The sequence below is a fragment of the Desmodus rotundus genome, chromosome 4 (genome assembly GCF_022682495.2).
Source record: "Desmodus rotundus isolate HL8 chromosome 4, HLdesRot8A.1, whole genome shotgun sequence".
NCBI classification, from domain to species: Eukaryota; Metazoa; Chordata; class Mammalia; order Chiroptera; family Phyllostomidae; genus Desmodus; species Desmodus rotundus.
This window is the reverse complement of record NC_071390.1, coordinates 50,744,371-50,770,459: the sequence shown is the minus strand read 5'-3', so window position 1 is coordinate 50,770,459 and position 26,089 is coordinate 50,744,371. Positions and strand designations below refer to the sequence as shown.

The 26,089-nt window shown below is 54.4% G+C and overlaps 1 protein-coding gene and 1 long non-coding RNA gene across 11 annotated transcripts in view; both read right to left on the bottom strand.

The window, feature by feature from the left end:
• Window positions 1-7,029: 7,029 nt before the first annotated feature.
• Window positions 7,030-10,454, bottom strand: LOC139440847 (uncharacterized). Its single transcript, XR_011651112.1, has 2 exons — window positions 9,775-10,454; window positions 7,030-9,272 (listed from the first exon to the last, which is right to left on the bottom strand). It is a non-coding gene; the product is annotated as an uncharacterized lncRNA (long non-coding RNA).
• A 904-nt stretch (window positions 10,455-11,358) lies between these two features.
• Window positions 11,359-26,089, bottom strand: part of CHST3 (carbohydrate sulfotransferase 3) — a 32,960-nt gene continuing 18,229 nt past the window's right edge. For 3 of the 10 annotated variants that reach the window (XM_053922804.2, XM_053922807.2, XM_053922810.2), the window contains exons 2-6: window positions 20,713-20,777; window positions 19,230-19,375; window positions 13,747-13,971; window positions 13,241-13,330; window positions 11,359-12,942 (exon numbers count right to left, since the gene is read on the bottom strand). In XM_053922804.2, coding sequence (XP_053778779.1) covers window positions 11,658-12,942; window positions 13,241-13,330; window positions 13,747-13,886 — 1,515 coding nt within the window. In that variant the 5' untranslated portion in view covers window positions 13,887-13,971; window positions 19,230-19,375; window positions 20,713-20,777 and the 3' untranslated portion in view covers window positions 11,359-11,657. The remainder of the gene's footprint in view (window positions 12,943-13,240; window positions 13,331-13,746; window positions 13,972-19,229; window positions 19,376-20,712; window positions 20,778-26,089) is intronic. The other 7 variants (XM_053922805.2, XM_053922808.2, XM_053922809.2 and 4 more) reach the window with 4 other exon arrangements.

The following is a 26,089-nucleotide window of genomic DNA, read 5'->3' as shown; positions in this document are numbered from 1 at the left end:
CTGTCCTCAGGACCCTGCTCCCATGGCCACGGGGACACGGGGCTCTCCGAAGTCAGTGGTGAGGTGTCAGCCATCCAGCTGTAGGACAGGGTCCTGTCGCCTTGCTTCTCTGTCCCACATTAAGTGCCTGCAGTGGAGGTGCTGCGCCGTGTCAGGAGGCTGACAGAGCCCCTCTGGGAGCCGCCGCTGCGGATGCGGACTGAGTGACTTTGCCCTGTCAAGGAGCTGCTGAGTCGCCCTGGAACCGGTGAGGCCCAAACCACTTGAGCCTGGACGACCCATCAGTCATATGCGCGGAGGGACTGACACAGACACGAGGTGTGGTGGTGGGTTTTATCTTTCCCTGACTGGGCACTTATTAGTGCAATGATTACAAATCGAGCCACTTATATAATCATTAATAAGTCTGTTTTTATCGGTGAGTATAAAGTAAGCGATGTGCTGAGAGCCTGACATGGGGTCTGTTACCACGTAGAAAGGGGCTGTGCTCTCGCTCTGTACCCTGTTGCGCATGGCCCTTTGCAGGCTGAATGGTTTCGCTTCCTATTTTTAATTATTATTATTTTTTTTTAAAAGAAAGGGAGAGAAACATCAACGTGTGATTGCTTCTCACACCCCTACTGGGGATCGAACCAGCGGTTCTTCGGTTCACAGGCCGGCACTCAGTCCACTGAGCCACACCAGCCATGGCTACTTCTGCTGCTTTTTATCTCAGCAAGTTCCTTAAGTGTTGCTGAGCTTCAGTTAGTTTCTTTATCTGTGAAATGGGGAAGTAATTACAGCCAGCTGAGAACAGCTTTGAAGTTTCAATAACAGATAATGAGCAGGAGTCCAGCGTACGACCAGGGTCACAGCAGGTGCACAAGCAACGTTTATGAAGTGAAAGGGCAGCCGAAAGATAGAACAACCCGTGGGTGTCATCGGATGAGTGAATAGCAAACGAAATATGGTGTATTGCTGAACGGAATATTATTCAGACTTAAAAAAGAACGAAACCCTGATACATCCTGTAACATGGGTGAAAACATTATGCTGAGGGAAAGAAGCCAGACACAAAGGAACAGTGAACACACGATTCCATTTACAGGAAGTGTTCAGAACAGGTACATCCCCAGAGACACGAAGCAGATTCGATTGCCCGAGGACATGGGGGTTTCCTTCTGGGATTATGAAAATTTTCTGGAACTAGATCGTGATGATTTGGTTGCACATTATGAATGTACTAAATGTCACTAATAGTAAATTTTATGTCATGTGTATTTTATCACAATATAAAATGACAGTGCTTACTCCAAGTGCTTCTTAAAATTACTCATGCATTCATTCATTCGGCCTGACACACTGCGCTGTATGAGGCCCAGAGAAAGACAACGGGAACACTGGGGGCTTCCACTGAGGCCCCATCACCCGCGGAAGAGAAAGAGAGAGAAAGAGAGGGGCACAGCGTCTGGAAGTGAGAGACGGGAGCGTTTCCCTGCAATGGGCTCCTTGGATCCTCCTCCCATGGTCAAGTCTTGACACGTGTTTTCTCAACTGTTTCTCTGCTCCCCAGCCAAGTGAGACATGAGTCAGGAAGGGTGGGCTCCAGGCCAAGCGTGAGCAGCCTCTCCCTTGGGCCTGCCTGCCCCAGGGGCCAGGGGTGGCGGGGAGGGAGGGGCACTGCCCACCCGGCAATGCTTTGCATGAACTGATTTAAACCCAGTCTTCTTGGTTCTCAAGTGTCAGTCTCTCTGCTCATAGAGACAGCAGTCAGAGGGCATTTTTTCCTGGAAGGGAAACTGCTTAAAGAAATCAACATCCAGTCAGAGGAAAGAATATTAAAACACAGACGTGGAATTAATAAAAACTTCCCAAAGGAAACTGAAGATTATTAGCCCCCACTCAGCCATCCATACTCTGGGGAGTCACAAGGCTGTTTTTGGAAGCTCAGCTCTGGTTTTCAGTATTAGCCCTGCAGGGGGCAGCCTGACTGGCTGGGGCAAATGACGAAGGCCTCATCCTACATGGCCCCGGGTTCTGTTATAAGCTCTGCTTGGGCCTTTGCTCAAGCCTTCAAAACATTTGTTGATTCACTGAAAACCGAGAGGCTCCCAGAAGAAGGCAAACATGGGGCGAAGGCCTCTGACTGCCAGAGCAGCCGCTGTTGATTCGGGTCTCACCAGAGCTCGTGAAGCAGCACGCTGTGTACATGCCTGTCCTCCACTTGATATTGTCCCCTATTTACACATGAGCAACCTCAGGCTCAGAGAGGGCAATTCACTGGTCCAAGGTCACACAGCTAGGACACACAGCTATTCAAACCTGGAGAAGAGTAGACTCGGGCTGACTCTGAAAAGCTGGCATTTGAGGGGGTCTCATGTCTGAACCCAAAGGGAAGCAAGCCATTGGTTTTGGGCTTGTGCTTCCATGGCATTTACACGTCCTGTGGGGTCCCGACACATCAAAGTTGGAGTCTTGAGGCATAAAATGGGAGGGACAGAAGGGGCTGTAAGAGTGAAGGGTGTGGCTTCACAGCCCAACACTGCTGGTCATGTCAGCTCTCTGGGCTCATCTGTAAAAGGGGACGTAATTGATCAGACCAGGCTACCCTGCTTCACTCTGCCTTCCTATGGTTCCCCAGAGCTCTTAGGATCAAGTCCGATCTCTCCTTGTGGGGCTTAGAGGCTCCTGCACATTCAAGCCCTAGCTCTCCTCTCCAGGCCCTGTCTCCTCGCCATCTCAGCTGGAGCAAACCGCTTCTCGGTCCCTGAACTCTCCAAGGTCCCTCCATCCTCCAGGCCTTTGCTCACGATGTCTCCTCGGTCACTCGCTTGAGCTTTCCCAGGTGGGCAAGAACTGGGTAGCATTCGGACTCAGGCACTGGGGTTGCCACGCTGCTCGAGAGCCTGCCCAAGGGGCCTGTGTGCCCCACACGTGAGCACCGCCCCCCACCCTACCCCCATGTGCAGCAGAACAGAAAGAAGTTGGAAACTCCAAGGAGGGCAGCTCTGGCGTGGACTGGATGCAGACTTGCCGCCCACCCTCCCGGTGGACAAGACCGCCTGTCCTCTTCCTCAGTGTTGCTCTGGGGGAGGGTGGGCAGGGCAGGTCCACATGGGTGCAGCGAGAGACAGTGATGGGGTGGCTGAGTTCCATGGTGTTCTGACCAGGCCAACCTAGGTTTCCAGACTAATGTTATTCCTGGTCTAAGTGTTAAGGAGCATGGGCTGAGAGAGCCAACCCAGGCCCCAGCATGCCACCAGAGCTTTAAGTCGGTGGGGGGGGTCGAGGTGAGGGGTGGGGCTTGAGAACTCAACCGCTTATACAAGGGCGGACCCCTAAAACTGGAATTATCTTCTGGAGGGTGGGTCCCTTGTAGTACAGGCTTCCCCACTAGGTGAGTGTTCTAAGAACCCATCTGTATCCGTGTACCTGCTGGCGTTGTTGTAAGAGGCTGTGTTCGGCTTCAGTGAAATTTTTTTTTAATTCTTTCAACGTGTTTGCCCATTTCATGATGGCTGATTTATGAGCACACCTGCCCACACTGCGCTGAGTGCTCAGCAGTTTTCGACCAAAAACAGCTTGACCCCACCCTCCCTATTCACCTGATCTCACCTCCACCAACTTTTTTCTTGTTTTCCTGGATGAAAAACGTCCTCAAAGGAAAATGTTTTGCTGATGTGGAAGAGGTGAAACAAACAAAAATGGCAGAAGCACTAAAAGGCATCAAAATCAGTGAGTTCAAAAACTGTTTTGAGCAGTGGGAAATATGTCTCGATAGGTGTATTCATTAAACGGAGAGTACTTTGAAGGTGACTGAAATTTAAACATGTAAGAATAAATACAGTTTTTAATAAATAAATTCCATTTGGGGGGGTTCCCCTTGTAGAACGTGGGGAGCTATTGTAATGAATGGAGACGCAGCCGTGGCCCTCTTGGCCTGTTATTTTCTCACGTTGGACAGCTGTGGGCTCGTAGAGAAGAGGTCTCTTGGACGTAAATCATCAGCCCGAGCGCTGAGAATGCTGCCTCATTATTGGAGAGAGCAGAGGGGATGTGGTGGCCTGCCCTGCTCCCAGCGGCTGCCCATTGTGCCTGGGGGCCTGAGAGTCCCCTGGGACCTGCCACCTCTTGTTTCCAGGGACTGTCAGATCCCTCACACTTTACTCTGGAAACTTACACTGTGCTCTGGAAACTTCCAACCGTCTGTATCTTTATTTTGGGGTCTGACGCTTGTTCCAGAATTCTGGAATGCTGTTCTGACAGTGGGACAGTGCTGAGGAATTAATACTCCCCCAGAGCAGCCTTCAGCCAAAGACTGACACGCGTGGTGCAGACGTGTTTCAGGCTCCCTTGCCTCAGCCGTCAGTAATTCCAAGGCCAGGGCTTCACACTTGGGGAGGGATTCTGCTCCGCTTGCCCGGGTGGCAGCTGGCTTCTGGCTGTCTTCCTTCCCTCCTCCCCTGGCAGGCCGTCTGAAGCTCTCAAGTACACCATTTGCTCTCAAACCCTGTCTTAGCATCAGCTTCTGGTATAACTCAAACCAAGACACCCGATTTTCAAGAGGAAGCAGAAATCTGGTTTTTATATAAAACCCCTTAATTTTTAAGTGTTGGCCTCTAATGCCAATTGTTAAAAACAAAACCAGACACTGCGTGGGCCACACAGCCACAGGGTGGATTTGGTCCAGGGTGGCAGGGCTGCGTGTGCCCCTGTGCCCAGCCTTGCCCGGCATGTCCCCTGAATTCTTGGACAGTGTGGCTGGGGCCGTTGGGTGATTTCGGCAAAGTGGCCGCCGTCCTCCCCTCCATCTTTTGGGCATGTCCCCTCCTTGTCACTTTCCCTGCCTCCCTTCCTCACTCCCTTCCTTCCTTCTTTCTCCCACTCTGGATTTCTTGGGCAAGACTTTTCTGCTGAGCCTTTCCTAGTTTCTTGTTCTTCCAACAAAGCGCACAGCAGCATTTAGCAAGGGGCTTACTAGCTACTAGAGGGTTATATCTCCAGAGGTCCTGTTTATTGTCGGTCACCTCTGTCCAGCCGTCTCAGAAATAGCTCCGTTAAGTACCCCAAGCTCCAGCTTCTCAGGTCAGTAGTGTCCTGCGGTGTGCACGCCTGGCCTGGGCTCCCCGGGGTCTGCACTCTCGGAGGGTAATGTCACCTGCAGGTGTGGGTCGAGTTGAGAAAGCCAAGGACCAAGGGCTTCAGGTGACCAGCAGGTTCTGTGACAGCAGCACGGATGCCTCGGGGCCGCGCACTCCGACCCACCCTCTCCGCAGGCCAGCTCTTGCTCCTGGCCTGCGCCCAGTGAGGTGGGCGGGCAGGTGGGGTAGGGCCCTGAAACTTGACCCTGGACTTTTCCTCTCCAGCCTCTTCTTGTCCACTGATCCTGGCTTGTAGTGCTATATGCTTATACTTGCAGGTTTCTGACTGCTAGAATGTTCTGTAGAATGCCAGTGTCTTGAAAAATGTTGTTTGGCCAAAAAAAAGAAAGAAAAAAGTCTTTATGATAAAAGAATCCGCCCATAAAAATGGTTCTGAGTAAATCCTGGTGAGCCGGGTCAAAGGAAAGCCGGACTTCTCAGAGCCTTGGCTGGGGTACACTGTGGCCCCCTAAGAGCACCTAGGTGACCACGGTTCCTCCAAACACACGTGGGGACTCTGCTGCAGGCCCCCCGCTGGGTATGCCTGGCAGGGCTCCAGGAGCAAATGGCGCGCATCAAACCGCTTCCGTTTGGGTCCAGCTGACTGTCACTCCCACGAGACCCTGTAGGGTATTCAGCTCCTTCCCAGGGTTGGGGAACTTGGGGTGTAGTGGGGACGAGTCCGAAGCCCAAAGACATCTGGGAGTGAGGGGAACGATGGCTTTTGGTCTCGGCTGGCGGCCGACGGGTGAGTGGGGTGGGGAGGTGTTGGGGCATCTCCTCTGTATCGTTAGGGCAATTTGTTTCTCCAGGGGACCGTCTGCGGTAGGAAACACAACCCAGAAATGAAACTAAATACACCTGGTCCCCAGAAGAGTGGAGACAACAACGGCACCTGGCTGGGGCGGTGTGGTTGGGTGTCACTGTGCAGACGCCTCTGTCTTACGGTTGCAAGGGAACCGGTTTGCGCTCCCACAGCCGAACCAGCACAGACGCAGATTTGCATTTGGGGAAGGGGTCCCAGTCCCTTATATCACGTCTTACCCTGCCATCCCAGGTACCACCACTGTCCCCAGGGCTCAGCTCTTTTCTGTCTCTCCATGGTTCCTGCTTCCCCATGCCCCCCCCAAACCCACAAAGGTCCACCACCAGCTCTGCCCTCCCGTGTCCCCAAATGAAGTTTCTCCCCAGGGAAATGCCCAGTCCCTCCGGATGGCTGTGAGGAGACAAAAGGGTAGAAATCTAACTCACACTAAAATTGTCATGACTGACAGAGCAATGTAATTGCAATTTGAAAAGTTCCATTCCACTTTTTAGTGGAAGATCTCCTTAGAAACCTCCTCACAGGGCTTCAGAGACGCTGTCGAAGGCCGAGTGAAATCTCGGGCGCCGTTTCAGCGCGTGAAGCCAATCCACGCAGCTGTTCTGGGGACAGGGCTGACTTTTCAATCTCTAGAGGGCTTTTTGGAACAAAGGCTGTAAACCACTGAGTACACCCCTCATTGTAAAGAAAATTGGGGCTCAGATATGGGAAGTTACTTGTCCAACGTCACAGGGCCAGATGGTGGCAAAGTTGGGACTTGTCCCCAAGTGCCCTGACCTCCAGCCAATGCTCCTGTTCCTGCCCCATGATGCCTGGGTATTGATCTCTAGGACCTCATTCCTGTAGCCAGCTGCAAGCAGTCCCCACCAGCTCCGCCGCCCTGGTGACACACAGCACGTTCACTGTGGCCCCTACACTCGGCCATGCTTGCGCCTTTCACTCCTCGGGAGGAGCCAGGGCTTTCCTCTGCTCTGCTTCGTGCTAGAAGCCACCCCATTCCTCCAGCCGCCAATTTTCTCCTGTTAATGCTTATGATTGCTGCTGAGAATACGTGCGAAAGGAAGGCAGGCACACTTCACATGTTGCTCATTGCATGTTTCATTTTTAATTAAATAAGTCAAGTAAGCCATCAAGTGATGGGTTCACATTCTGTTCCACAAAGCAGACCCTCCCTGACCGGTGGTGGCTGCCAGCTCTCTGAAGGGCAGCTCCGCGTTTCCAGGAGACGGTAGACTGGAGCCACGGCGAGCACGTCCGGGACATCGATGGCGTGGGGCTGGGAGCAATGAGGCCGAGCGGAACGAACTGCATGCTACACACACACACATGCGGACACGTATGCACACATCACGACCACACATGGCCATGTAAAGGAGTGTCCTGTACCGTGTGGCCATGAAACATGACAAGGGCGCGGTCTTGGCGAAGACGGCTTGCAGGATCCAGGAGGGAGCGGGGGAGCCAAGCAGACTTGGCCCAAAGCACACAGATGACATGGGGACTTCAGGGGCGCCCAGGTCAGGCCTGGTGTTAGAGGAAGCAGGGACATGGGGCATTTTACTTTCCAAACAGAATATCTGATTACGATATGAGCTAGGCTCAGGTGACTGTATCCTCGGAAACACAGAACTGATTGGTTCCCCGGGCACAGTCATGGAATGACAAAGGAAACGAGATCAAGGGTCTTGAAGCTCTTAAAACATCTGAAGTAGCCAGTTTTGCTCTGTCCTTTTGAGGTAAAGAGCAGCCTCGACTATTCCTGAAACCTTGGGAGTGGAGAGGCAGCGTGGCTGCATTCAGGAACCCCTGGGCCTCCTCCCTCCTGCCCAGCTAGACCACATCCTGGGAATCTTCACAAGCGAACTCAGGAAGCTGAGGCCCTGGCTTGCAGCGGATGCCCCTTTCAGTTTGTAGACTGACAAGACCCATTTGGCCTCTGCAGGCATCCGCTCCCCCACCTTCCTCTCCCCTTAGCTCTTCCTGACTCAGGAACCACCCTTCCGGGACCTGCCGCTGCATTCAGTCTTTGGGGATTGGAGTGGGAGGGGTCTCCCCGGGGAAGCAGCTACCTGGTCTTCTGCTCTTGTCCTTCACAATGCAGGGCTATCGAGGGACAGGCCCCACAGCCAACAAAAACAGTCCCTAGCATGGGAGAGGGTCCCCCAGGTCTGGAAGAGACCTGCAGGGTCCACCCATCTGACGCTTACGTCTCCTGTCTGGGACAAGCGTCCCCTTCTGGGTCAGGGACCCCCTGACCTCCTGCTGGAACTTGTTCCGTCGTCAGACAGACGGCAGAGGTGGCAGGGAGAGATGCCACCGTCGTGGGCAGAGTGGGTGTCTTCTGTTCTTGGGGGTTTGGTCAGCAGCTGCCCCATCAGACCAGCCTCTGGCTGACGGTGCTGGCATGTAGGGAGCAAACTCTTCATCGAACGTTTTTTTTTCCTGTTCATTTAGTTACTTATTTTCAACTGTGTGCAACACATAAAGGGACCAAGCCTAGAATTCCTCACGCCTCTCAACCTTAGCAATAAATCGGTGACGGCCTGTGGGGGTGAGACAGCTGCCCCAGCCACTGCTCCCAAAGGCCCCCTCCCCTGTGCCCTCGCCCACCCCAAGGTTTATAAACAAGGCACAGAGAAGCCAGAAATGGGCAGTGGTGGCGATGGCTTGAGGGTGTCAGACACTGCCCCGTCTCACCACGGTCTGGAATGTTCTGAGCTATTTATATAGGCCAGGCTAAAGGGATCTTCTTCAAGAAAAAAAATGAGTAAACGCGCATTACTGAACGGGCTTCTTGTTCTGGGGAAGCCGGCAGCTGTGAGGAGAGGCGTCAACTGCTCCCTCTGTCTCGGGCAGGAGGGTGCTGGGGAGCAGAAGGCTCTTGGTGGATGCACAGGAGCAGAGAACACTGGAAAAGAAGGCACTAGCCCCCGCTGGACCACCTTTCCTAGCGAAGTTCCCTGCTGAAAACCCCAAATGCACGGCTCTAACCAGGCCCCATCAAGGGGAAAGGCAGCAGTCACCCCACCCTGCCGTTCCCCAAACCCCCAGGGTTCCCAGGGCCCCGCTCACTCAGTCTGTGTCCTGTTTCAGGCGCCTGGGCAAAGGTCGTACAGCAGAAAGGGCCTTCCTCTTGCATCTTCAAATCAACAAGAGCAAACCAAGGAATCTCCTCAGACAAAAGCCTGGGACCACCGTGACTCTCGAAGCCTTGGTCTAGTGCCCCCTCTTGTATTCTGAGTCGTCCTGGAGTGTCCGTATGTGGAGTGAGTGCATAGCTTCTATTATTATTAGTTTGTCTTTCTTGATTTGGGTACAGCTTTGAGTCCCTGCAAATAATAATGTATTTCTGTCTCTTCCTTTTCACAAAATAAATAAATAAAGTTGACTGGCAGTGTACACACTGTCAATGTCCTGAGAAGTCCCAAAGGTCTCCAGAGCTCAGGGTGGAGGCCTTGGCCCTGGACACGGAAAGGAAGAAGTCTGCCGTCCACACCAGGTGGACCCAGGAAGACCCGTGGACAGAGGAGCATGCCCCCGCCAACCCCAGGGTGGCGGGCAGCACAGGGAGCAGGGCAGGGGCTGGGGAAGAACCGCCAGCACTTCTGGGCCTTCCAGAAAAATCCTAGCCCCGCTCTGTCCCAGGGTCAAGTTTTCAGGGCTGGAGTCCCTTTGGACCCCAAATTAGAGCCAGCTCCCTGCACAACTTATTCTTGGGCTGGAACACCTAGTGTGGAGACCTCCTTGAATGGCTGAAGTCCATGGTGATGCAGACCCAGCAGCTCAAATACGGTGATTATAATGGACCCCGTAGATGGCCACCATCCTCACCTTTTCAAAAGGCAGTTTCCAGCCGGACAAGCCCCTTCCTTCCCCGCAGCAACGCCAGGGGGACTCAGAGCCTGTGCTTCCCTCTCGTGCACGCTCGTCAAGCCGAAACTCAGCTCCCTGGGTTTGACAGTGGGACGGCTAGGACAGAGAGGTTGTCCAGGAAATCAGAAACAGCCCTCAGTGAACTGTTACAGCTTCCTGCAAGTTCTGAGATGGTGCTGAGCTTTGCTGCCCGGCTTGGGCTGGGAGTGGGGAAAGCCTTCCACTCTGGGGACTTTGCTGCTTGGTTATAGGCCCTGAGCCCTCAGGAAGTGTGATCGGGCCTGGGAGAGAGATTTAAATCTGGCCTCTTCTCGGGGCAGGGGCTCGGGCTGCTCATTGGTGCTGCTCCTGGACATGGGGCAAAGAATGTTGGTGTTTCTGAGACTCCTGTCACGTGGCGCTGAGACAGAGCAGCCTGGGTGGGCTGTCGTGTGGCCACCTAGGCTCTGATCCTTCTGGGAGGAGGCTCCTCCTCCTCCTCCTCTTCCTCTGCCTCCAGCAAGAGCCCGAGTGGTTCCCTGGCCCTCCCAGAGCCTCCTCAGCCCCTCGAGCACAGATGGCTTCCAAGAGGCACTTCAGCAGAAACAAAAATGAAAACACAGCCACAAAACAAGACAGCAAGCCATAAATACCCTAACCCCCCCAACTCCCCCCGTCCCCAGAAAACAAATACCCAGCCCATCCTAAGTTAAGCAATACTCTTCCCAGAGCCTTAAAGGAGGAATTCCAGACACTAACCATGTAACTATGGCTACCAACCAGGGGGCTGACCTCTGTCCTGTCTTCTCAGGGGAGGGGCTACCCCGATGTGACCTCTCCCCCGAGAGCACTCTGGATGGTCATTGGGCCCCGCCCCACAGAGGCCTGGTTGGAAGCGGCAGGACCTGTGAGGTGCCTTTTGCTTCCAGGGACCACAGCTGCTTCTGTCAGTCAGGCCTGAGGCAGCCTTCAAATATGGACACGCAGTAGGACACCAGCCAAGCTGGGATGGGGACTTTGGGCTGCAGTCCCGTGAAGGTCAACAGTGCCATTTCAAAATATCCTGCCTGCCAGCAGCGAGGACGCGAATGGGCCAGAGGAGGCAGCCTTGAGAGTCCAAGTGGGCAGGGGGCGTGGACTTGGCAGTTCTGTGTCCACTGTTCATCCCAACCCAGTCGGAGAGTGGGGCTGCGGCCCATGACCGTATTTCCTTCCCCTGCTCCCAAATAATTAAAAGCTCCTCCTCGGTGTGTGATACAGATAAACCCTGTACGCCCCATGGGCCTAAAGCAGTGGGAAAGCTTGTGTTCATCTGTATGCGTGTCCGTGGGATTGTTTTCAGGATGTTTCCCATGGGTGTGGTGTGCATGCAGTACTTGTGTCTGTGCGCGCGTGCGCTGTGCAGCCCTTTACAAGGGACCCGGCGGGAATCCACAGCGCGTTGTGGAGGAGTCCAGGCTGTGCTCAGTGCCCACAGCCCCTTCTCGCTGTTAAATATTTGGACTGTGGCCCGCGAGCTCTACAGGCATTTATGTGTGCTTCATGTGTGTTCCTGTGTGCGTGTGTGTGTGCGTGTGTGTGTGTGAGAGAGGGAGACTGTGGATGCCTGCTTGGGCCTGCCCCTTGGGTCTCGGTTTGGTGGCCCTCAAGGGGGCAGGGCACTGTCCTGTTCTCAGCAAGAAACCCCAGCCCACGGCGGTGTGGGAGCTAGCTGCCGGGGAGCTACTTCTACAGCAGAAGGGCGGCCTGCTCCCTGCGCGGCTTCCCGCCACCCTCTGCGAGCGCCACCAGCTCACAGCTGGCCCGGGTGTGAGGAGGGCAGGGCGGCACTTTCCTGAGGAGGGCTGCACGGCCCCAGGCCCCTACGTGACCCAGAAGGTGCCTCGCTCCTCCAGCAGGCTGACGGAGCGGTTGGTGAGGGAGGCGGCATCCTGCGCCAATCTGTAGCCGAAGAGGCGCATGGCGGGGCCGCAGGCAGCCTGCACCACCTGCGCCAGCTTGAAGGGCATGCTGAAGCGCCACTTCTCAAACTGCTCCGAGGAGTTCTTCTGCGTGGAGTAGATGCCGCTGCTGTCCCGGGACGCCTGGGTGTTCTTCTGGATCCAGTCCTCCACCTGCGGGGTCAGGGGGATGCCTGCAAAGCGGTACATCTCCCGGGCCTTCTCCAGGGGCCTGCGGGCCACGTCCTCGTAGCGCACCAGCAGGTAGCGGCCCCGCAGCCAGGCGGGCTGCCGCAGCCCCAGCTCGGCCGACAGGCGGATGCTCTCACAGTTGCCCCTCAGCCGCTGCACCTCCTCCTCTCTCAGCCGGTCCTGCCCCTCGGCCAGCCACTTCTTCCAGGTCTCGTACTTGCCCGCGAAGGCCACCATGCGGGAGGCCAGCACGGCCCGGGGGTCGCGCACCAGCTGGATGACACGTAGGTCCAGGCGGGGGTCCTCGGCCAGGGGCTGCAGGAACTCCAGCTGCCGGATGCGGACGGCCTTGAGCGCCATGTGCTCCTTGCGGCGGCAGGCCTCGGCGGCCAGCGTCACGTTGAGCGGGCCGCAGCGGCGGTTCTTGCAGTGGTACTTCTCGAAGACCTTCTTGACGAAGGGCGTGCACACCGGGTCCTCGCAGAGCGAGCGGCTGGAGCCGCGGCGGAACATGAACTGGGTCAGGTGGTCCTCGGGCAGGGGGCTGATGAAATGCTCCAGCACGTACAGGTCGCACAGGAAGAGCTGCTGGAGCACGTCGCGGTAGACCAGGGCCGAGCCCGCTGCGCTGGCGCCTCCCGGCTCGAAGGACACCGTGCGCTCGATGTGCCACAGGGGCTCGAAGAGGTAGAAGATGTTGCCCTGCTGGTTGAAGAACTCACCCACGAAAGAGGAGCCGGTGCGGGTGGTGGCCATGAGGAGCACGTGGCGCCGGGGTCGGGGCTCCGCGGGGCCGGGGGGCTCCTCCTCCTCCCCCACCTCCCCCTCGGTCTCCCGGGCGGGCTGCAAGCCCAGCTGCAGACTGAAGTTTCGCAGGCGGCCCTGCAGCTGTGTGAAGGCCGAATCAAGCTCACTCAGGGACAAGAGGGATGCGTTCTCAGTCAAGACCAGGGCTGGGTCAGTGCTGTTGGCATCTACCAGGGACTGGGGGATCTGTTTCAGCTTGTCCGAGACCCTGTGAGGACAGAGGGAGACCAGGGTCAGTCACTGACTGGGTCCAGCATCCCCTGTGTACCTCCCAGGCCGATCACCCAAAGCCTGTCTCAGTTGGGTTTCCCCAGAAGCCGACTTGGGGCAAGAATTTCAGGGTAAGAGGTAGTTGATTTGGGACACAGTTACCGGAGAAACTGGTAGAGGGGTAGGGAAGTGAAGGGGGGGGCAGGCCCCTGAGAGAAGCAGTGTGGAACACACCCAGGATTCTCTTTCCCAAGGGGCGAGGCTGCCTGCTGGCCTTGGCATTTACTCCCCAGTACCTGTGCCTCACTGGTGGAGGGAATGCGCTCAGGTGAGAGTGGCGGGGGCTTGCAGTAGGCTCCTGCAGGCAGGGACTGGAACAGTCCACGCTGAGGAACACAGGTGGGGCACTCACTCAACCCAAGTCCTACCTGTCTTGGCTGGTGCTTTCTTGCAAGTACTGGACATCAGCTATGTGCCAGGCCCTGGGCTGAAAGCTTTTGCGTTTTCTCATTTAATCTTTATAGTTAGGCAGGTCCCACCCTTAAGCCATGTTTCAGAGAACTTACGACAGAAAGTAACATGATGCGTCTAAGCTGCCACAGCTAGAAAGGGCCAAAATCAGGATTCCGACCCAGGTGTCCCGTGTCCAGAGCCCACACCTCGCCACCGGGGGCCTGTGCCGCGTGGGGGCAGGAGGGCCTGGCGAGCACTGGTTGCAGGGTTGCCTCTGCAGGCCAGGGTGGCCTACAGCCACCTCCCCCCACCCCCCTCGATAAGGAAGACTTGTGCTTGCACCCCTCACCTCGATATGATTTTATTTTCCTTTTCGATAAAGACAAAAACCACCACCACAAAAGCCAGGAAAAGGGCATATTTGCTCCTCATCCTCAGACTGTGCAGAAAGTCGCGGCAGTCCTGGGGCAAAGCAAGTCCTTTCTCCATGGGGAAGGGTGGGGCCGTGGGCACTCAGCTCCGGGGCATCACTCAGGACCTGGCTCGTTGTCTTCAGGTGGGGGACACCCTCATCCTGTGGAGAGATGGGCTGTCAGGACACCCTTGTCTGCAGGTAAGAACGAAGGGGAGTTTTTCCACCAGACTTCTGAGGATCCTGGTCCTGCTTAGCAGCCAGACCCCAGAAGCACTCTTCTCATGGACTCTGCCCCAAAGAGATTTGAAGTCAGGTCATTTAAAATGCTAATGAACCCTCTGATTCATCCACGCTGCCTCCATTAATTTATCCTTTGACCTCACACGTGACTCAAGGGCAAGAAGATGGAAAATAAAGCTCCCTGTAGTACAAATGTTCGCAATAGCAAAAGACTGCAAACACCTAAATAAAAAGTGATGGGGGGATCTACAAGTGCTATGGGAATAATCCACGTATTGTAATTTTATATACACATAGCAAGCGGCAGACACAATGTGTTTACATAGAACAGGGTTTCTTAACCTCGGCCCTACTGATATTCTGGACCAGATTATCCTCTGTTGTGGGAGCTGTCTGGTGTATTGTAGGACATTTAACAGCATCCTTGACCTCTACTCATTAGAAGACGCTAGTAGCATCCTCTGCTCAGATGCAACAATCAAAACTGTCTCCAGAAACTGTCAGATGTCCCCAGGCAGCGGGGAGACACAACATCATCCCGGGTCGAGGGCCTCTGATGCAGTGTAATCCCATTTGAAAAAATGGGATTTTTTTTTTTTGCGGTGAGAAAAATATGGATGCTGAGTGTGAACAGACTGTGACTAGGGGTACACGAGGCCTCCTAACAAGGCCTGGGGAGGTCCGGAAGGGTGGGGTGAGTCCTGTGTTTGCTGTAGAACACTGTGCACTGTTAGGGGTTTTACAATGTGTTAATTTTTAAGCATTCACTAAAGGAAAAAAACCCACCATAGCACACGAATTCTAACAAAATCCTGCTCATGGCCTTGGCCTTCAGGTCTCCTGGGGAAGCCTCCCACGGGGCAGGTTAGGCTCCCTGGCCCCACCGTACAAAGACTCCCAGTAGTACCCGAGGCTTTGTCATAAAACAGCCCCCCTTGTAACACTTGTTCAGTGTTGACCATCCCTTCATGGAGGGCAGGAAAATTGTCTTTCCTTTTCCATTAGCATCCGGAACACAGGAGACACTCACGCAGTTACCAAGTGACAGAGGGGTAAAGGAACAAGCCAAATGGAGATCCCCAGCTGTGCAGGGCAGAGTGGTGGGGCGGCAGGCCGCAATCTGACGGGGTTCTGGGGGTGCTTCCTGGTGTGGGTGGGTGCAGAGGGGCCAGGAGGGAAGAGGGATATGTGGACAGCTGCAGGGAAACTGGAATAATCCCACCTCTTCCAAATTCTTCCGGCCTTTTCCCACACACTCATTAAACAAATATTTCCTGAGCACCTACTGTGTGCAGCCTCTGGCCTAGGCACTGGACACACAGCAGTGAACAGGCAGACCCGGTGCAGGCCCTCAGGGGGCTTGCGCTCTGGCTGGAAGGGCCAACTGCAACTCTGCGGGTCGCTAAAGTTTCCTGAATGCTTACTGCTCTATGCCAGGTGCCATGGGGAGCACTCGATTTGCATCTCATCAAATCCTCACAAAGGTCACATTACAGATGGGCAAATGTGGGCTGAGAGAAGCTAAGTATCTTGCCCAAAGTTCCTCCAGCAGTGGCCTGATTGCCCCTGCCAGATCCAGGTCGTTCGGGCCTTTATTGCTCCCCAGTGACTCCCACTGTAGCACATACGGTAGGGCTTTCTAGGTGATGGTCTGTCTCTTTCCCAGACTGCAAGCTTCCCGAGGTCGGGACTAGCATCTCAAATGGCACCCGGCACAAACCAGCTGCCCAACAAGCCAGTGATGAGCGAACCTGTCAAAGCGGGTGCCTGCCTTGGGGCCTGGCAGCTTTGGCCTGCGTCTGCAGAATGACTGGCAGGGCATGTTTCCCTCGCACCCTGCCCGCTTAGCCTGTCCTACTCAGAGGCTGAGACCCCACGTTGCGTCTGCAGGGCACAGGCATTAAAACCCTGACTCTCTGCTCTCGGCTGAGAGTCGTCTGGGTCTCATGGTGTGAGGGAAGCAGAAGGAACTGAAACCTGAAGTCGTGGGTTCCGGTCCTTTCTGCATGTCTACCATGCTGTATAACCCTGTGTAAGCGACTCAACCTCTCTGGGCGTCAGTGTCTTAACCTGCAGCATGGAAGGGTAGAACCTACTGCATAAGGCTGCTGTGAGGAACAATATCTGGGGCACGGTAAGTGTTCAATAAACACTAGAGAGGGAAGAAAAGGTAGGGGTGGGATGGGGGTGTTGCCTTCCCTGTCTTCTCCCGTCTGAGTCTACACCTTTGATAAGATTGAGTTTGGTCGCCTAGATGACAAAGCTCCCAAGCTTTCTCCTCCCCTCCCTTCCTGGCACTGTTTCTGAGTTGCCACCCAAGTCTCACCCCCCTGAAAAGTACAGGGCTCCTAAGGACTCTCCCGGCATTGCCCTAAAAGGAAGAAGCAAGGGTGAAAACTCTCTGACAGGAAACACAGGCAGGCTGTTGGCTCCTTTGACCTGCCCAAAAGGCAGGTGAGGGGGCGGGGCAGCAGGTGAGGGAGGTACAGAGGTCCCCGTGGGAATGCGGGGGGTCCCCAGACTCAGGGGGCAGAGAAGGTCACCGAGTCATGAGCGGGGAGCACAGGGCCAGGATGGGGTCACCTGGCAAAGCTCCAGGCAGAACCTGCCCTGCAGGAAGCCCTCTGCTAGAAGTGGGCCTGTGACGTGTGACAGGGACAAACCTTCATGCTCCTTCTCTCCCCATACTGGCCGGTGTGCACAGGCCAGGCCCGCTCCCTTGCTTAGCTCATGGAAGAATGAAAAATTTCTTCCTTCTCTTGGTGAATGTTACCCCCCAGGGGAGTACTCAGCGATACCTTTCCGACCCACAGCACCCAGCAAGGACGTGACAGCCAAAGGACAAGTGGCGTCCCCCTGCTGCAATGCCAGCAGAGGTCACATTTCCAGAGCACCTGGGTCAATGGTGAAGAAGGTCAGGGTCAAGGGCCAGCCCAGTTCTGCCTGGGCACAGAGTGGTAGTGGCACGGCTGCCCTCAGTCCACTAATACCCAGTGCTCAACTCCAGGGCCCCCTCCTCTGGGATCCTTCCCAACCCCCAACCTATCTCCCTCCCCATCTCTTTCCCTCTCAGCCACCTTCTTTATTGCTTCTCGACAGAAATGTACTTGTTCACTGCCTATTTTGGACACCTGAATGCCGGCTCCAGGAGACGACAGCGCCACCTGTCCGCTCTGCCTTTGTAGCCCACGCCCAGAACCCCAGCGCCCCACTCCGAGCGTTGGGCACAGAGCAGGGTGCTGTGGTGCTTGTGGGCGAACGGAAGAGCATCTTTCCCAAAGCGTCCAGCCCAGTGTGAGAAGCTTAATCATTCTTAATTCATGGGCAATATGAAAAGAAAGCAGTTGTTCCCTGTATAAGGGAAATATGTGTGCTGTGTGTGTGCCTGAGTGTGTACTGTGTGTGCAATACGCGTGTGCACTGCACGAGGGCCTGTGTGCACTACTGTAAGCATGCGCTGAGTGAGTGCTACGGGCACAGCCCGCGGGTGTGTACTGTGGCTTCACGTCCATCCATCTCCTGAAAGGTTATGTTCACCCGGGACGCCATTTTGAGGATGAAGAAACTAAGCTTCGGGGCCCCTACAGCCGTGTGCTAATGACGGGGAGCAGAGCAAACAGTCAAGGCACCCCGGACAAATCTCAGCGAGGGAACCCTGGAAAGGAAGTGGGCCGTGGGCAGAAGTCCTGAACTCTAAGCACAGGCCTCCCTCATGGCCTGGCAAGGGGTCCTCACTAGACAACAGTTTTCTACTTGGATGGCTCCCAGCCAGGCCCCAGGCTTCCCTGGGCCTTCCCCTGAGACTCCAAATGGACTGCAGCCCACGCCTGGCTCCTCCTGGGGACGGTGGGGCCCCAGAGTCTGCTGCGAATGGAGCTCTGATAAGGGACAGGCCCTTCCCGACATTGCATCAGGCTGCAAACTCCACTCCCCTTTCGTGTCAGGAACAAGAGCAGGGTAGGGACTGGGGCCCCAGCTGTTGCAGGCCCTGCTCACGTGGCCTTTCCACCACGGCCTTTCCACCCGGTGGGCGGGAGGAGGGGCCGCCCAGACAAGAGGGCCTGAGGGAGGGCCAGAGATAAGAGGGAGGAGGCTGAGGACACTCAGAATCAACTGCCAGGCTGCAGTGCTGGGAGGCTGCCCCAACCATGCCATGTTGCCAAAGGGGACAGAGAGCTTGGGAGGGTTTCCGCGAGTTGTCTCTGAATCCGCGGGAGAGCGGAAACAGAGGCAGGCCAGGGAGAGGGAGCTCAAATCTGGGCCTGCCTCTGTTGTAGACGATCTTCGCTTCGGGAATACAGAAGTCCATCCAGCAGCCTGCCAGGCTAGTTCTGTTTCACTTAGTGATATCCAGAGATGGCTTGGGAAGGACCAAAGCCCCCACTATCTCCAGCTTAGCGTCTGACACATGAGTAAATGCCCAGAGGCTGTTGGATGAACCAGCGAGTGAAGGAAGAAGAGAAGGAATGAAAGAATGAGGAAGTAAATGAATGCGTGGCTGATGCTTCCCCTGCAGCTTGGGGCTATGGTTACTCTCACACCCAAGCACCCTCACACCCGGGGCTCCAGCTTCCTCTTCCAGAACAAACCCATCTATGACCTTCTATGGGCACCTGTCCAACCTCAGCCAAGACAGAATAGAAACAGCCAAAGGTGAAGGTATGTGTCACCTGAGTGGCAGAGGACATCCAAGAACTTGTGAGAAGCTGTGGGCCAGAGCCCCGAGGTGGACCGCGTGGCTGAGAGCCAGCCTGGTGGGGGTGGGGCTGCCACAGGCCCAGGGAGCCAGCCCTGGCTGGGAAAGAGCCCGGCTGCCCCTCAGCCCGGTTTTGCTGTGTGGGGGCGTCGGGGAGCACACTCTACATCCATTTGACACAGTCACTTCATCGGGGCCAGCTCAGCTGTGTGAGCAACATATCCTGTGCAAACCCAAAGCCGACAGCTGCACGAAATACAGGGCCCGAGAGAACAGTCCCAAGCCTCCCAGTCAGCAAAGGTACTTCCCATGCCTCTGACGCTGAACCCTGGGCCCTGGGCCAGTTTGGAACTGACCCACTGCTCTGGGCTTGGCTGCATTTGGCTGATCAGGAGCTGCAGCGGAGGCTGGCGTCCAGCACGCCCATAACCATGCAGCCGGGCAGCCTGGGGAGCAGTCTGCTGGCTTGTTCGGAACTCACCTGGATGCGGGCCAAGATTCATGGCCAAGGACGTGCAACCCAGCCCTGGAAATCCAACATGTCACCAGCAACGTGAGTGTCCCACAGGACGGGACACGGGCAGTGCATGGGCACAATGAATGCAAGCCGCACGGGGGCTAAAACTGCTGCACAGAACAGAGATGGAATATTAACTGATGACTCTTTGCATTTTTGCCCTTTTGTATTGTGTGAAGTTTTGATGACCATGCACATGTATCACTTGAAGAAGTTTTAAAATTTAATCTAAAACTTAGAAAGAAAAATGTAAGACCACTTTGCAAGTGGTGTGGAAAATGCATTGGACGAGGGCGGACGTGAGGCTGGGAGACGAGTTAGTTCTTTCTGCAATGGTCCAGGAGAGAGGTGGCACCCTGAGAAGTGGTGGCAGAGGGGTGAAGAGGGAGGACAGACACGTGAGACATTAAGGAAGCCAGCGCTATCACCATCACAGGCATAGCACGCGTGAGCTGTGAGGACCGCACCCTACACGAACTGAGCAAGACCCAAAAGGGCAAACACTGTATGGTTCTACCTACCCCAGGCGCCTAGGGGAGTCCAACTCACCGAGACAGAAAGTGGAGGGTGGCTGCCTGGGACCGGTGGGAGGGGATGGGGGTAGAGTTTAATGGGGGCAGAGCGTCGGTCTGGGAAGTTCTGGAGATGCTGGTGGTGATGGTTGCACAATGTAAGTGTATTTAATGCCATCGAACTGTATATTTAAAAATGGTTAAAACAGTCAGTTTTGTGGTATCTCTATTTTCCACAGTAAAAAATACATAAATAAATAAACAGTGATGCCTGTGGGCCACGGGAAGTAGAGAAATACAGGGCTCCAGGAGGATCCCTGGCTCTTCCCGTGGACAGTGGTCTGATTCTTCGCTGTGCCCACAAGCGCCTGGCAGAGCGCCTGGCACAGGGCAGGGCTCCACGGTATCTGTGCAGTGAATGAATGGATTCATACACTGTCTTGAAGAGTTAGCTGTGGGTTCCTGTAGGTTGGCCTTCTCCTCCCCAGTGCTAGCGTCGCACTGGACGCACAGAAGGCACCACTGACGAGAGAATGTTGGCGTGCGGTTCATTTATTGCACAGAAAAATGTTCATATGATGCTGCACTGAAAAAGGACACGCCGGCATCTGCGGGAGGATTCCATTTTGTAAAAACGGTGTGTGTACACCCACAAAATACGTTGATATGGAGAGAGACAGACACCTGGAAAAGTCTGAACGAGTTCGCAGTGATTCTCTCGGCAGCTGTGGGTACACTTGACTTCCTTGCTTTTACTTACTGTTTTTGAAGCCCCGTGATCTTTGGAAAGGAAGTGAAACCTGAGTGGCTTCCTCATCTGCAACGGGGACATTTACAGCATCTATTGTGAACTCAGTGGTCACGAGGAATGCAAGGAGAAGATGCTAGTGGGATGTTTACCCTAAGCCGAAGATGCGGTAAGTGGAACCGCTCACCTTTTCTTTGAAGCTGGAGCAGATTCTGTGGCAAGTGCTGGAATGGGGGCGGGGGGTCTTGTCCCCTAAAAATATCAAAATGAAGGAAACAAGGTTAACCTGACCTGACCACCAGCCGGATATCCGGTCAGGTCAGGTTAACTGACCTGGTCAAGTCAGGTCAGGTCAACTGTTCCTCAGGTCACCACCCACTCATTTGTGGGTGGCATTTGGCTCTGGGCATCTCATCCTGGGCTCTTGGCCTCCTCTGGGGTTAAACTCAGTGACCTTCCCTATCCCGGCACTGAAGCCACCGGTAGCCCCAGGGATGCAGCCAGAGAGACCCAGAAACACCACAGGCCGAACCCTCAAGGATGCTCTCTTCCCAGCTTCCCCGGAGGCCAGAGCTGCTCACAATTCCACAAGGCCCTGCGTGGCCAGGAAGGGATAAGTGCACTGGCACAAGTGTGGCCACAGGAATGACAGGGACCATGGGGCAGGCGTGGGACAAGGGACCCTCGCAGCGCAGCCTTCTCTACTCTGACTTCAGGCCTCAGACCGTCAGGCTGAGGACAAGCTGAGTGCCCATGGATTTTGCCCCAGGACGGAATCATGTCCTCAGCAGCGGTCAGGCCAGCAGCCTTACTCAGAGCAGCTGGCCTTTCCAACTTCAGTTGTCCTTGGACAAAATTTTCTTATCCTCCCTTCCTCATTTTTTATCTGTAGAACTTTAATCTCAGAGAGGGGAAGTGCATGGCCTCAGCATACAACTGGACAGTGACCAAACTCAAACTACTACTGCGTAGGTCTCCAGTCTCCCAGGTAGTGATGGCCCTGCCCAACTTCATCACCCTGACTCCCACACCTTAGCTCACTCAACAGCCTTCCGCACGGGGATGGCAAACACATGGCACACATCCCACCACTCGGCAGTCCTGTGCCTGGAGCAGACATCACTAATCAATCATCGTCCTCCCCAGCTGATGTAGCCTCCTAAGCTTTCTTAATGCCTTGCCAATCCATCAGAGTTGGCCTCTAAGATAAAACCGATTTGCCCTCCCAAATTTACAGGATCCTTAGTGGCTACCAAATAAAATCCTTCAGCACCCCCTAATTCGGCATTCTGCCCTCTGGCATCGCCCAGCAGCGCCAGCCCAGATCCCAAGTCCCCTCTTACACAGACCCTCCGTTCAAGCACTTATGTCTTGCACATCCATCCTCTAAGCCTTTCATTTGGCCAATAAAGCCCATTGCTGAACAACATACCAGACGACAACTAGTGGGGAGGTTACTATAGTTAACGCATCAAAATTTGCCAAAGACACATTGCTTTGCAGCTCAGTTGGTAAGAGCATCGTCTTGACACAACCTTGTCCCAAGGTTGTAGGTTCTATCCCCGGTCATGGCACATACAACAATCAACCAATGAATGCATCAATAAGTGGAACAACAAATCTCCCCCCCAACTTCCAAAATCCATTAAGAAAAAAAGAGCTGCAGTGGATGCAAGGTGATCGTAATTCCACCTTCCCTTTCCTTGGCTTGTGCTTTCCCGGAGAGGGGAGGCGGAGTTGCAGAGAGCCTCGGAAATTGCACAGAACCGCTGCCAGTCCACTCTGTACCACAGCTGGCACAGGTCTTTACGTGGCTAATTTTATATTATTACTCACATGCCTTTATATGTTTGTATGAATAAGAGCCAAAATTAAAAAGCCTCCGGGCTTCCCCACAAAATGTTTTTTGGGGGTTTTGGAAAATGTGGGCAAGTCCACTGGAGTGTGTCTTGAGTGTGAGCACAGTCTAGTATGGGTATGAAAACAGGAAAAGGTTGAGGCCAGTTGCCTAAAGAAAGCATCTAAGGACAAATGGGAATGACACGTGCCGCCATTCTCCACCCGTTAGAGTGAAGAACAAACTGTTCTCCACTACGCTGTGCGGGTGGAGCTCGGGGAACAACTTGGTGCTCATCGGTGCCCGCACGCCCTCCACCTTCCCCAGCCTCCCCCGCAGTTCTGTTGAAGCCATACGACCAGGCTCTGATTGGCGGGACGTAGGTAAAAGTGGTGTACACCACTTCAAGTCCTGGACCTTAAAATGACCCCACACGTCCCTCGGGCCCTCCCCTTTCTTGCTGTTGCCACACTGGAGGCCACGTGTGCCCACTGGTTTAGTACAAGCTGGAAGCAGCCCGGGGCCTGAGCGGTAGCTTGGAGAGCTGCCCCACCCGCCTTAGATGGGAGGCAAGTGGAAAACAAGACTTCATCGTGCTGAGCCACTGAGATATGCGGGTCTAGTTGTTACCGCAGCACAGCCCAATAACACATAGGATTCTCTCATGATGTCCATAGGAGAGTTCATTTTGAAGGACAACTTGGCAAAACCATCAGAATTTTAAATACGCACACGCTTCGACCCTGTGCAGACCCTAGACCTCCACCTCCAGGAACTGATCTTGTAGGTACACTTGCACGGTTGTAAGGACACATAAACTCAAGCTGTTTATAACTGCAAAAGGCTGGAAACGACCTTAATGTCTGGACAGGCAGGGAAAAAACACACGAATTAGATGAACGGTGGCGCCTTTATTGGTGCAATACTCTGTAGTGACTACAAAGAAAGAGGTAGCTCTGCGCGGGCTGATTCGAAATGCTGTTCAAGATGTAAGTGATACAAGGGAAGGGACAGGGTGGGCGGCGCACTGCCGGCTGCAACAGTCGGGGCGGGGACACCTGAGTCCTGGGACATGCTTAGAACATCTCGGGACAGAGAAATAAAAATTGGCAAGAGTGGCTGAGGGAATTGGGAAATACGGGTGAGAATGGGGACCCACTTTTCACTTATACCCTCCTGTATTATTTGAATTTGTTACCATTTTTATTTATTACCTGTTCCAAATAAAAGGAAGTGGTTATAAAATAAATTGGAATGAAGAGAGTGTATGGAATTGTGCTCCAATCCACTGTTCTGTACAGCAGGTCCTTGAATAACGTCGCTTTGTTCAAAGTCATTTCATTATAATGTTAAGGAAAAAAAAGTTGGTTCCCAGCCAGGGCTACCATCTGTGTGGAGTTTGCATGTTCTCCCCATGTCCGTGTGGGTTTTCCCTGGGTCCTCCGGTTTCCTCCCACACCCCAAACATGTGCACGTGGGGTGACCGACCTCTCTGTGTGTGTGAACGTGCCCTGCCACGGAAGAGCGTCCTGTCCGCAGTGGGGACTGGCCTCGCACCCTGAGCTTCCGGGACAGGCTCCGCCACCTGAGACCCTGAACTGGAATAAGCGGGTTGAAAAATCATTCTTATTTGTTTTTATGAATCATAAGTGTTTCTTATTTCAAAGTTTAATATTAAAAGTGTTTTTGGATCTTTATGTAGAAGTTTGGTGATGTTTTTGTTGGCAGAAATACGTTGTGGAAACTTAACCCTCGTTTTTATATCTATGGTTTCATTATATGTCGTTTCACTTAAAGCGCAGCTTCCAAAAACCTATTGACGACGTTAAATGAGGACTTACTATTTACTTTAGTGACAAATTGTCCAAGAAACTTGGGATGAAGTTCACCCAGCGCAAGCCGGAGGAGGCTGGACGAAGGCGGTGACTGCAATGGGTTCACAGCATCGCGAACGGAAGAGCGCCGTGGAGCTGGGGACAGCCAATGTTGCTCATCCCGTGAGCCCGAGCCGACAGACGGTCCTGGCCGCCTGGAGCACGACGATGAGAATAACCGAGGTCAAGCTTTTTTTCTGTGGTCTGGACACACCTGGACATGGCCGCTGCCGAACAGTTTCAGGCTTCCCAGCTGGAAGGGCAAACCACCTTCAACACCCAGGCCAAGGCCGATCAGCAGGAAGTGTCTGCCTGGAGTGCTGCATTTGAGAAGGCGGGAAGGCGGATACCGGGAGGTGAGGAGTGGGGGGTTGTCCGGTGCTGTCCGCTGTGGCTAGAGGGCCAGCCCGGCCGTGGCGCACTTGCCGAGCCTGCGTGAGAGCTGCTTCTGAACCTGGAGTGCCCTGGGGAATCACCTACGGAGTTTCAGAAGTCACTGAGGCCTGGGTCCCACCCCAAGAGATTCCGACTGAACTGGTCCTGGTATGGTTTGGGCACAAACAATCTTTCAAAGCTCCCCAGCTGATTCTAACCAACCTAGAATCCAAAGATGGAGCAAGAGCTGTGCCTTAGAGCACCCAGCTCGCCTGCGCCTGTCTCAGCAGCCAGGCCAAACGGGAGGGGGTTGCCACCTCTTGCTGACCAGGGACAGGTGGGATGCTGGATGAACAGGCCTGTTCCTGGTTTTACTTGGGACGTAAGTGCTTGGGGGAGTTTCCAGGCCTGTGTTTGTGTGGTCTGTTTAAAACCTGCTCCCCTATACCGTGTTGTAAGGGAAAAAACTCAGGGTTTTTTCCTTCCCATGGAGGGAAAACCTAGTTCTTCCTACTGTGGGTTTCTTCCGCCTGGGTCTCCTTTACGTTTACGTAGAACACTACTCTGGTCACCAAAGGTAGGGTCTGCCTCTCAACGACAGGCGAGTCTCCGACAGACCGTAGGGTGTGCTGCAATTCAACTCAGTTCGGACACGGTCTGGGTGGACCTGGTGTCAGATCTCACAGGCCAAGGGCTCCGTCTCCCAAAGCGGCCGCTCCTCACCCCAGCCACAGCCGCCTGGGCAGAATGAGAGGTGCTGCAAACGCCCTCAGGAAATCACGGGCCTTCAGGGACTCCCTACCAGGAACTGGGGCCTCACACGTGGGGTGCCACCCAGCAGTAGAAAATCACAGGTTGTTGACATGCGCAGCAACTCGGATGAATTTCAGGGGTATTGAGAGAAAAAGAGCCAATCTCAAAAGGTTACATACCGCATGATTCCATTTCTACTACATTCTTGAAGTGACAAAATTCCGAAAGAAGAACACATTGGTATAGCCAGGAGTTAAGGGGGACAGGGGCAGGAGGAGAGTGGGTGAGCCTGTGAAAGGGCAACGTGAGGGACCCTTGCAGGGACGGTCTGCGTCTTGGCTGCACCAGTGCCGATGCCCTTGCTGTGGCACAGCGCTGGTTTTGTACTCCGTTTCCATTGGGGACGCTGGGTCGTGGGCTCACGGGATCTCTCTGTATTACTTCTTAAAACTGCCTAGGTAGCCACAATATCTCACGACTCAAAACATCGAACTAAAGAGAAAAGAAAACAAGCTCCCACAGCAGCCGGCAAGGTTTAAAGAGATCTTTGGAAAATGGAGCTAGAGGTGGGTAAGGAGACCGAGCAGAAGGGCCTTCTTGGGGCAAAAGAGTGAGTTGCTCCAATCCGACCTGGAACCCCAAGCGCGGCATTTCCTGGAATCACAGACTAGTGGCCCTCCTGGGGTCTACTCACTGCAAGGTCGGGATGAGGAGGCAGGACTTGA